Source organism: Xyrauchen texanus, chromosome 26, assembly GCF_025860055.1.
Source record: "Xyrauchen texanus isolate HMW12.3.18 chromosome 26, RBS_HiC_50CHRs, whole genome shotgun sequence".
Lineage (NCBI taxonomy): Eukaryota > Metazoa > Chordata > Actinopteri > Cypriniformes > Catostomidae > Xyrauchen > Xyrauchen texanus.
In genome coordinates this window covers 17,669,794-17,682,005 of record NC_068301.1, presented here as the reverse complement: position 1 = coordinate 17,682,005, position 12,212 = coordinate 17,669,794, and the positions used below count along the sequence as shown (strand labels likewise).

General features: G+C 37.4%; 2 protein-coding genes across 2 annotated transcripts in view; one reads left to right on the top strand and one right to left on the bottom strand.

The window, feature by feature from the left end:
- The window catches only part of LOC127619534 (uncharacterized), a 202,635-nt gene that overhangs the window by 76,212 nt on the left and 114,211 nt on the right, over positions 1-12,212 (top strand). The window lies entirely within an intron of this gene.
- LOC127619533 (triple functional domain protein-like) overlaps positions 1-12,212 on the bottom strand; it is a 101,052-nt gene that overhangs the window by 52,342 nt on the left and 36,498 nt on the right. The window contains exons 8-12 of the mRNA XM_052092378.1: positions 10,626-10,757; positions 8,159-8,389; positions 6,171-6,293; positions 4,799-4,990; positions 4,464-4,633 (exon numbers count right to left, since the gene is read on the bottom strand). Coding sequence (XP_051948338.1) covers positions 4,464-4,633; positions 4,799-4,990; positions 6,171-6,293; positions 8,159-8,389; positions 10,626-10,757 — 848 coding nt within the window. The remainder of the gene's footprint in view (positions 1-4,463; positions 4,634-4,798; positions 4,991-6,170; positions 6,294-8,158; positions 8,390-10,625; positions 10,758-12,212) is intronic.

Below are 12,212 nucleotides of genomic sequence, written 5' to 3'. Positions count from 1 at the left end.
GCGCGCAAAAGGTTTTTTTTTTCTTCATTTTTTCATTTAGATCTTGTTGTTTATGCATATTGCTCAATTTTTCATAAGAAAAACAGGTTGAAGAACTTCTAAACGATTAATCGATTACTTGAAATTTATGTGTTAGAGTACTCAAAATACCCATCCCTTGTTTCAAATCTGGAGAAATGCTATCATCTCCAAAATATTTTGAAATGCATGATTGAGGGGAAAAAAGGTGATCTTGGAATGTGTTTCAGTCAGAATGCACATTATGCAGTGTAGAGATCAGGCAACATGTAATTACACAAACATGCCAGTTGACATTGTAACTACAATATTTCCAAATGAACTGATATTGAATCGTATCAAAATTGGAATGGGAAACCAATGACAATATACAGCCCTACAAATATTAGTTGATTTCATTTTATTGGTAACAGCCTACAGCATCTCATTATTCGAATTGATTTATTTGAAGGATTTAACATAAAATGGATGAAACAGTCATTTTATAAGGTTCAGGAATGAGGCTAAAATAGTGCAACAGGTGGTCATTAAGTGCCTTAATCAGAATCAGACAATGGCAGTGGTTACAGGAAGTGTCCCTAACAGGATATTAACAAGCAAACTCCTGGTTCATTGCAGAGCTCAATGTGATACAAATAAATAATCAGCAGAATTCTGAACTCAAAACAAGCAAAAACTGGGCCCGAAAGAGAATATGACAGGTTTGAAATTTAAACATAGTAAAACAAAAGCCTACTCTAATGAGATTAAAAATTCATTAAAAAATGTAAATTACTGTATGTGGTCCTAAAGCAGTGAATGTGAAAGGATTACAAGCCCATTGGAGAGATATGTAAAATATGCAGCATTATCCTTTTTCATTAAAGATGGTTAATTATAAGGGACAGCTTTAGTAATAATTGTTCAAGAGGGCAAGGAAAAAGAAAGAGAGAAAGCCTCAGTTCCAAATGAGGCTGTAAGGGAGGAAAAGAGCTGCAAACGTCCTTTCATGCCCTCTCAAAGGATACATGCCGGTTAACTCTGATTAAACTTTATTAAAACAAATAGTGCAATAATATAAAATGACTGTTATTGGTGTAACAAAGGCCCTCATAATTGATACTTCAGTGCTGAAACTCTACAGAGAGTCTGTTCCCATGGTGATGTGCTTTATCATCCTGCAGAGCTCGTGTGACTGAGTGGACTTCATACAGAATAACTAACGCTTTCATTACTGATCAAAAGCACCTAGGTTTTACAAAGGCTCGTCAGGCACAAATCCTAAAAAATACCCACTTGAGAGAGTTTGGGCCAACTTGTTAGATTAACGTGTTGACATGCCGAACAAAGCGGAGCTACAATCGCTTTATTTAGGTATGTTAGTCCGACTTCGCAAAAATAAGACTGAATTCAGACAGACTAAAGCATTTACATGACTTTTTAAAAAACAAAATGTATATTGTAGTGTTAGTCTGACTGAAATCAAACTTTAAAGTCCATGTAAGTGTCCTGAGTGTGTAATGTCTCTACGGTGTGGGCATTCTGTGTGTTGGTGTGAGCTGGGGAGCTTGCTGTTTGCTACTGTGTGCTCTTGGGTTCAAGTATCACCTCTGCGTAATTAACTGAGTGGTTACGTAAGCAGGATTATATAAGACACTAGAGGGACATGGAGAGACTTTAACTAGGGAAACACAGTGCGATCAATCAAATTACATTGTTGAGATTGAGTACAGTGATTCACGGGTTGCTGGTGTTGCACTTAATATTGTACAAATATTTAATTATTTTCCTACAAAACTCTGCATTTTAATTGAAAGATGTTTAATGGAAAGTTCACCCAAAAAATTTAAAAATCTGTTATCATTTACTCAACCTCATGGTTTTTTTTCCCCCAAAACCTTTTTCTTATTATTTGGAGCACAAAAGGAGATAGCAGGCAATATCAGTCACCATTTACTTTTGTTGCTTTTCGTTCCAAACAATGAAAGTAAATACTGAGTTTCTGAGACTAACATACAGCTGAAACTCTCCAGTCATTCTGCATAAAATTTTTTTTTTTAGCCACTCAAGAAAGAAACTCATACATGTTTGGAATAAGAAGAAAGTGGTGATGACTGAATTTTCATTTTTCTGTGAACTCACTTTAACATACAACCACACATGTCAAACTCAGAAAATGTACATGTACATATACATATACATATACATATATATATATATATATATATATATATATATATATATATATATATATATATATATATATCATTATTTATCAGCTTACAATCTCATTGCCATGAATATATGCAACATCTCCTGACCTTTTAAACATTAAAAGGAATATTCTGGTTAAGATAAATCGACAGCATTTGTGACAATGTTGATTACCATAAAAATACACTTCAAATTTTTCCATTTAAAAAAAAATAAAAATAAAATAAATATCTGGGTTACAGTGAGGCACTTACAATGGAAGTCAATAGGGCCAACCTGTAAATGTTAAAATACTCACGGTTTCAAAAGTACAGCCACAAGAGGTAAACAATATGCACAATCAACATTATGCCACAATGCTACAGAAGTTCCATTTGAACACTGATTCCGTTACATTCTTGCTAATCATAAATACTGTTAACACTTTACAAATAAATAAATAATAAAAAAAACCACACACAAAAACATATTTAAAGATCCAGACTTTGTGGCGCCCATACCATCTGCTGCAGGACACATTGTTCTACTTATATTCTTTTCTATTTGAAAAAGGAATGTTTGGAAATCTAAAATTCATATTTCCTATTGACACACAAAGCAGAAGATAAATAGCCATATTAAGATAAATGTTTTTGTGAAACGTCTATTGTGCCTAAGCATTTTGAACATTACTGTACACAAACAAACATGGAGTTCCTCTGTGTAATAATTGTAGTTTAATAACGATTGATTACAGTGATCATCAGTCATATGGGTTGGATCAAACTATTCTAAAAGCCCTGAATATCCTATTGTTTGCGGTGTCGTGCAGCCCACTGCAGTGGTGCTGGTAGTCAGGGATTCAGGGTTGAGTTGATGAAATGTGACAGAGCTGAAGACGAAAGAGGGGCTGGATAAAGAGTGGCGAGCCTGCTTTCCCTCCTTCTCCTGTCCATTACTAAACTTTCTGCAGCAGCCCCACCCGCAATGTGACTGTTAGCACTATTGAAACACTGTAACAGCTAGAACACAGCAGGACTTCAAGCTTCATTTATCATGAGCAAAACTACAGCTGCATTAATAGTTACTGTAGTAACATAAGTTAAATCAATTTAAAATGCAAAGCAGTTTTCAAAAATAAAGATGGCCTGGAGCAGGTTTAAGTGTTTTGGGCCTGTTGACAGGACTGTGAATTGCCTTATCAGGACAGAGCTGTTTTGTCACTACGTCATATAGGGGTCATGTAAAATGTGTTTTTAGGTCTTATAGACATAAAACAGGTAAGTTTCTTGTTTTGAACACTTTTGTTAAATCTGTTGATTAAAATATGTCACCAAATGTGTCAAAATTGCGGGAAGGATTTTTGGTCGTCTAAGAGGCATTAATTAAAATGGCTCAAAATTAATTATCAAAAAAAAGAAAAGAAAATTGCTGTAGTGGAGATACATTATAGCTGTATAATTTCAAGCCTTTATTGCTTGAAAACCTAATAAATTACTATTGAAACTTATAAGCTAATTATTAATTACACAAACCATACTTTATGGCAAGTCAAATTTAGATCCACATTCCACACCTGAGTATGTGAGCGGAGCGGCATGATTTTGCCTGGGAGCGAGGAGCAGGTTTTTAAAAACATCAGAGCATAATACTTTTGTTTTTTCATTCACAGAATTATAGGGCAAGGTTAAGTAAAAGAAGTGCAATAATAGAAAATAATAGACAATAATTAGGCAATAATACATGGCCTAATAATGTTTTTTTTTTCTTTTTTGGTAATTTATATTTTTTATTTAATTTAATGTTTTTTTGTTGCATTTAGCAATTTATTTAATTGATCAAACCCAAAGAATGCTGCCGATATGTTTCAAAAGTAAGCTAAAAAAATTATTTAATTCAGTCTAGGGCTAATGTTAGTGTTCTAATAACGTTTCTTCTAGTATTGTGTATTTATTTTTCATTTAATACACCTTCTGCATGGAAGGTTGTGTTATTAATTAGCATACTGAAATAACTTTACAGTGGCGAGGTAGTTAGGCGCAAATTTTGCAATGAAGCGAACACGTAGCAAGGTTTCTCTAATCCAGGAGCACAGAATGAGCAGGGAGCGGGAAATGGACAATCCGTAGTGGAGCGGAGTGATTAAAGAATGCTTTGAGCACGGAGGGGAAATTGTTGCCGCTCCACTTCACTCACATACTCCGTTCCACACCAAAACATCTAGAGTAAAAGTGATTTAAGAGTGCTGTTGGACAGATGAGAAAAGCGTGTACCTGAGTTGTTGAATGAGATCCTCGCCCTCTTTGATGACATTGACAGTAAACTGTAGAGTGGTCTGCTGCTGCTGCCCAAAACGCTTGATCAGGTCCTGAACGGCCTCCACTGACTCTGCGTACACATCATCCAACAACTCCTTCTGCAACTCTTCCAGCCATGTCCACAGCTACATACAAAAGCCACACATCTTAATATCATCCATCCACAAAGAATCTATACAAAACTTGCTTAATAAACTTTATTAGCTAAATTATGAATGAAAATCTGGTCATGCAGTATTTATAACTACATTGAGCAATCATGTGTTCTTCTGGCATTTCCTGTTTCTTACCTCTTTAACATGTGTGTGAAAAGCCACTGACATGTCCAGCAAGACCTTGCGCTGCTCCACACGCCTTACAAAGTCCTGGATCCGATCCTCCAGCTGATGGGCAGCCTGATAGATCTCTTCCGGGTCACATTCACCCGTCTGGGCCAACTGCTCTGCTGCTTCGAGCAGCTTATCAGCATTTGTGTATGTATTCTAATTAAATGTGGGGGAAAATATTGATAAATTCAAAATACTGCAACATTTTTATTAAAAAATATATATTTGGGGTGGGGGAGGAGATTGAACTGTGGCATTAATTCAAAACATTTAATTTGTAAGGACTTATGTCTCAGATCCTCCATATTGCAAGACTGTGAGAGTTTTCGTGCCTCACATCGCTGTTTATAGTGACGACACGTTTACATGCACTTAAGAAAACAGTTTATTCCAGAGCTTTTGCAGAAACGTAATGTAAATGAGAACGCTGATTTCCCTATGCGTTTAAGGTATTAAGAGATAGCGACACACCTGGGTTTCTCCTCGAGAATGCAAACACATAAGCGGTATTCTGATGGGTGTTTGAAGAGAGCACATGGGCGTGAACAGATTGGATAAAAAAACGTCATAGGATGGAGACCATCACCATGTCAACACAGCAGAAAGAATTCAACATTTCTGGGAGTACACTGGGAAAAGCACATACATTATAAACTAAACCTTTTATACACACCCATGTAAAATAATGACTGTCCCTCATGATTTAATGCACTTGTATATTGGGGGAATCCTGGAGTTCTATTGGAAACAAAAACAGCAACAACTCTGGAATATCTGGAAATAAAGCGAAGCAGCTGAGAATAGTCTTTCTCGGGTGCCATCTTTGTTGTGGGGAAATTGCATTTCTGTAGAGAAAGCTGCTTACTGACCGAGCTGCATGTATACGAGTCTGAAGAGTACACCATTTATACAGTGCATGTAAACCGAAGCGATGATTTCTCGCAATAAGCCATTTTCAGGTGTTCATGTAAACATAGTCACTGATGCGCCTGTGCTCTACGCTAGGTCTGTGGCTCTAAAATGATACAGTGAGCTTAGTGCTTGTTGTGCAAAGCTCCGAAGTTGAGTAAAAAAGCAAAAGAATCCAACACATTTTTGAATCAAAAACACACCAAACGCCAATAATCCTAATATTATTTTATCGCAACACAGATATCCATATAATATCATATCACAAGGTACCTGCTGATTCCTACCCCTAATGCTTCTTATAATGACGCTCATACCATACAGTGAGAATGTTTTACTCCCATGGAAAGCTCGCTCAAATACAACCAAAGGGAAATAGGGAGGGGATACAAGCAAGAACATTTGAGAGTGGGTGTGATTGGCAAACCTGAGCAACTTCCTCAAAGTCTTCATGGCGTTTCTGCAGGGCTCTGGCGCGATGAAGAGACTTCCCCACCCCTGTGTGCTTACTGAGGAACGCCTCACCATGGTTCTCAATCCAGTCAAGAACCTACACACACACAGATAAAACAGATATACATTTGTGAGACAGTGGCAGAGCTTTCCAGTCCCTCTTGAAGTGTGAATGTGCCCTATCAAATGGTTTACATTAATGGAAGTCAAATCAAAGTACAATGACAGGAGAGTCCAGAAGGTAGAGGACAGAAAAACAATTCTGCATATATGACCCATAAAGGTGTCGTTCACAGTCTATCTCTACCTCTCTGCCTCTTCTCACATCCCCAGCACCAGAATATTGGTTTCCATGGCAACACTTTCCCTCGGCCACAGAATTAGCCATTCTGCATTCTGTCAGTTGAACAGCTCTCTGCAGAAAACCACAATCTCCACTGTCCCTGAGTCTATGTAACTATAAACACAACTTACAAAAGAACAGAGGAGATCTAGAGCAAAAATCTATGGCAGTGGTTATCCTTGACTTTAAATTAAGCTCAACTATTTCTGTTTGTATGCAAACAACTGTAATCTCAAAGAACTTTAGGCATGATGTTGCGGTTGTGTTTTCTCTCCTATATTAAAGAGGCAGCAGTAACAGAAATAACATGCTCAGCTCAAGCCAGTCCTGAAGTATGGCTTTGGATATTAAAAAAAGTCTGATGCAGACATGCATACACTGCAGCCCTATATATCTTTGTTATATTACATATAGGGATTGTAAAAGCAACAGTACTTCACTATACAAGTCGATTGTAAAAGTAAAATAGCATAAACTATAAAACAAATAAACAATTCAGTCCCTGGATTGAGTCTGATGTATGTCAAATAATGGTCTTGCAATGTAAATGCAGCCAAAGAGTCTTGCTGCTCTTTATTATGTTAATATAATTCAAACAATATTGACAGGAGATTCCTGAATCATGATGCTGTTAGATACCTGAAAACTTCCTTTCTTCATACCAGAATAACAATGTACCCAATTTATATCTTTATTTACTTTTAATTTGTTTTGTTTAAAAAAAGTTTATTTTTTACAACCTTGAAGCAATGTTTATTAAGAAAACCTATTTTCATTTGCTAATATTTACATTAAAATAATACAAAAATAGAATAAGTCCTGCACACTGTCATACAGGTTGAAAAACGTTATTATTAGATCAACGTTTTAGTAAGAGACCTTCATCAAGAACTTTTTTTAAATGTATATTTTAAAAATGCATCTTTTTATGTAAAAGTGTGTGGATAATGGCATATTAGTTTCAATTATTATACTGAAATTGTTATAAAAACATTCAGAAACTTCAAACTGTATTAGATCAACATTTTGGTCAAAGACCTTCAACAGGAACTTTTTATAGCACAGGTATATATATATATATATATTAATTTAGCTTTTTAAACAAAGGTGTGTAATAGTGGCATTATAGTGGCAGAACATGATACTGAAATTGAATTGAAGACTATATATTTCACAATTCTCTATATTAACGAGAACTGTGAAATATTAAACTTTATTACCTTCATTTTCTAAATTTTGCATATATTTATTATTTTTAACAAAATGTAACAAAGAAAAGAGTATTCGATAGCATATTTGTTTTTTCCAGTGATATTGAAATTGGGATGGAGAATTGTAAAATTTCACAGACACTATCTGTTGTGTTATCAACGATTGATATTTTGGTATCATGACAACCACAACTACACCAGCTATTTTGGAAACACAGCTCTGTTGCCCAGCCTATTCACTTATTCATGCAGACCCATTATTCTTTTCCTTTGTGTTTCTCTCCCTCCCATCCTCCCATCCCATTGTATCTTCTCCATACTTTTTAAATCCTTCCCCACTTAGTGCCACTCCTCTGTCCATGTGTATCTAATGGTGTATATTCAGATGAATGAGTGTGTGTGTTTTACCTGCTGAACGTCCTGCTGGAACACACACAGCTGCAAACGTTGGTGCAGTCGGACCTTGCGGTGCTGCCAGATGTTCTCCAGCTGCCTCTGATGGTGCAGAACTTCATGGATGATATCCAGAACATGCCGTACTGCTTTGGAGTAATTGGCTGATGCTGTTAACGAATCAGCACTGCCGGGGGTCAGCGGCCTCTGAAGTTTGTCCAATAAGGCTTTTCCATCTTGGCTCACCTGTGAGACAATAAGAAGAAAATGACTGCACAAGCCTATTGAACAATGAATGTGTATTGTTCTGACTCTAAATATGGCTCAGCTTTTTATAATGAATATAATTAGCTAGAACTCCCATTGTAGATGTGCCTGTAATTGGCATAATGTGCCAGTATCAATTAGGTGGGGATCAATTCACTTAAAGCTGTTGTCAACACACACAAACACACACACACACACACACACTTGTTTTTATATAATTGTGGGGACTCTCCATATTCTTCCATGCTTTTTATGGATTTTATACAGATCTACCGATAATTTCAATCCCCATCCCCTAACCCTCACAGAATTTTTTTAAATATTTTGTAAAAATTGTAATTCTCGTTTAGTATGTTTAATAAGTAATTTAATGCTGGCTGGGCCCCACAATGTAGGTGATCTCAGGTTTTGACTATCCTTATGGGGTCATTTGGTCCCCACAATGCAGTATAAGCATGTACACACAAAGACACACCTAGCCATCTACATGGGAACATATCTTAGCCTATAATTGTGTTAATGAAAAACTAATTATAATAACCATAACAGACTGTGTATATTTATATATACATACATTGCATCCGGAAAGTATTCACAGCACTTCACTTTTTCCACATTGTATGTTAAAGCCTTATTCCAAAATTTATTAAATTCATTATTTTCCTCAAAATTCTACAAACAATACCCCATAATGACAATGTGACAGAAGTTTGTTTGAAATCTTTGCACATTTTTTTTTTTTAAATCACATGTACATAAGTATTCAAAATTGAGCTCAGGTGCATCCTGTTTCCACTGATCATCCTTGAGATGTTTCTACAACTTGATTTGAGTCCACCTGTGGTAAATTCAGTTGATTGGACATGATTTAGAAAGGCACACACCTGTCTATATAAGGTCTCACAGTTAACAGTGCATGTCAGAACACAAACCAAGCCATGAAGTCCAAGGAATTGTCTGTAGACCTCCGAGACAGGATTGTATCGAGGCACAGATCTGGGGAAGGGTACAGAAACATTTCTGCAGCATTGAAGGTCCCAATGAGCACAGTGGCCTCCATCAACCGTAAATGGAAGTTTGGAACCACCAGGACTCTTCCTAGAGTTGGACGCCTGTCCAAACTGAGCGATCGGGGGAGAAGGGCCTTAAGTCAGGGAGGTGACCAAGAACCCGATGGTCACTCTAACAGAGCTCCAGTATTTCTCTGTGGAGAGAGGAGAACCTTCCAGAAGAACAACCATCTCTGCAGCACTCCACCAATCAGGCCTGTATGGTTGAGTGGCCAGACGGAAGCCACTCCTCAGTAAAAGGCACATGACAGCCCACCTAGAGTTTGCCAAAAGGCACCTGAAGGACTCTCAGACCATGAGAAACTAAATTCTCTGGTCTGATGAAACAAATATTGAATTCTTTGGCCTGAATGGCAAGCGTCATGTCTGGAGGAAACCAGGCACTGCTCATCACCTGGCCAATACCATCCCTACAGTGAAGCATGGTGGTGGCAGCATCATGCTGTGGGGATGTTTTTCAGCGGCAGGAACTGGGAGACTAGTCAAGATCGAGGGAAAGATGAATGCAGCAATGTACAGAGACATCCTTGATGAAAACCTGCTCCAGAGCCCTCTGGACCTCAGACTGTGGCAAAGGTTCATCTTCCAACAAGACAACGACCCTAAGCACACAGCCAAGATAACAAAAGAGTGGCTACAGGACAACTCCGTGAATGTCCTTAAGTGGCCCAGCCAGAGCCCAGACTTGAACCTGATTGAACATCTCTGGAGAAATCTGATAATGGCTGTGCACCGACACTCTCCATCCAACCTGATGGAGCTTGAGAGGTCCTGCAAAGAAGAATGGGAGAAACTGCCCAAAAATAGGTGTGCCAAGCTTGTAGCATCATACTCAAAAATACTTGAGGCTGTAATTGGTGCCAAAGGTGCTTCATATAGTATTGAGCAAAGGCTGTGAATACTTATATGTGCATGTGATTCGTTTTTTTATTTTTAATAAAAAAGGCTGTACAACAAAATGTGGAAAAAGTGAAGCGCTGTGAATACTTTCCGGATGCACTGTATGTGTGTGTGTGTGTGTGTGTGTATATGAATTGTTTTTGCAATTTAGAACAATCCTGAAAGGCACGTTTTTACAGATTTTTGTTCACTTCTGGGGACAAAAGTACATATATACTCACATAACCATACAATCAGTTACGTACCTCAGTGTAAGCAGTGGTGATGTGTTCATACAGGCCTTGGTGATGGTGGATGGCATCCTCCAGGTCCTGCAGTTCAGAAGGCAGATCGACGTCCCCACACGCTTTGCACCATGAGTCCACATTATTCATGTACTGCAAACAAATGCAGATACATGCATTAACAATAGAATAATATAATCTACAAAATCCCTTATTTGGTTAAAACTGAAATTAGGAACAATAATGTACAGTACTTAAACAATACTGAACAACCCAAAAGTACTGAAGCTGGTTCTGATAATACAATGAATGCTTTCAAAATTCAGAAGAGTTCTGATTGTATTACCATATTCTGAATGAAGTGTTCATATGATGGAATTTTATTGCACGCATTGCTCATTCGAAAAGTACTTTTCCTCCAGCAAACTTGGACATTCCTGGAGATTAATTTGTTCACTGCATCAACGCGGAACCTTGTGAACACGACTTTCCAGGTGGACTGATGAAAAGTTCTGAGTGCTTCTACTCATGGAAGATCCATCAACCCAGCAAATAAGATTTGTGCTTAGTGGATCAATAAAGCAATCCCCCCCCCCAATGTTGTGTGCTGTGTGCATCAGATGGACTATATGCCTTCTGAGCCTGAAACTATACATTACTCACCTATCTGTCATACCAAAATTTCTGCACCACTAACACTACAGAACAGAATTGCAAAACTATAGATTTGTTTTCAAACAGCCTACCAAATACGCCCCCGCCTCGATTTGATCTATAATCCCACGCCCAACTCATGGCATTGGTTGAGTCTATGTTGTTGTGTTGGGCTGGATGGGTTGGTCAAAACAAAGAATGGAATTTTAATAGCACCACCAAAACACATGGTTTGAGATATTTTCCTACAAATGGCTTACAGTTGGAGAAACTATTTTAATATTGAAAAAGTTACACATTTCAGCTTTAAGCTTTTTTAAACTTTAAAAAGAGTCGCTTTTAATTGCCATTGTATTGAATAGATGGCTAGGGGTATTCAAGAAAAATTGTCCTTTTGTGTTCCGAATAAGGAAAAAGTAATACAGGAATACATTTGGAATGGCATGATCATCGAAAAGTGGCCATGATTAACTATTCATTGACATAATTTCCTCTTAATAACGGCACTACATCATTTCTAAATTGAAGGTTTTAGAAGTCTCAAGACAATATAATGCATTGTTGGCAAATTCATAGTTTCCACTAAGCAAAATCTATATTGAGCCTGACATTAAAAGAACCAGAATGAATAAAAGGTATGTACAGTAATAAGGGGAAATACAGCGCATAATAAAGGACATGCATCAAATGCTAAACTCTGAATATCAATCCTTCATACATCTCCTCCCCTGAAGAGCAGAACAGCAGAGGAGCGGAGTCTCACTCAAACAGAATCACATGCATGAGGACTGCAGAAAGCAGGCTGTCTCGACTGAAAGTTGGGGTGATACTCAAAGGAACAAAAATCTCTGGAAAAGAGACTGTTGTTGATATAGGCTCTATTCGAAAAGACTGCATATGTGAGAGGAATATTCCATGCAGTCTCACAAGCACATGCTATTGCAGTCAGACTTT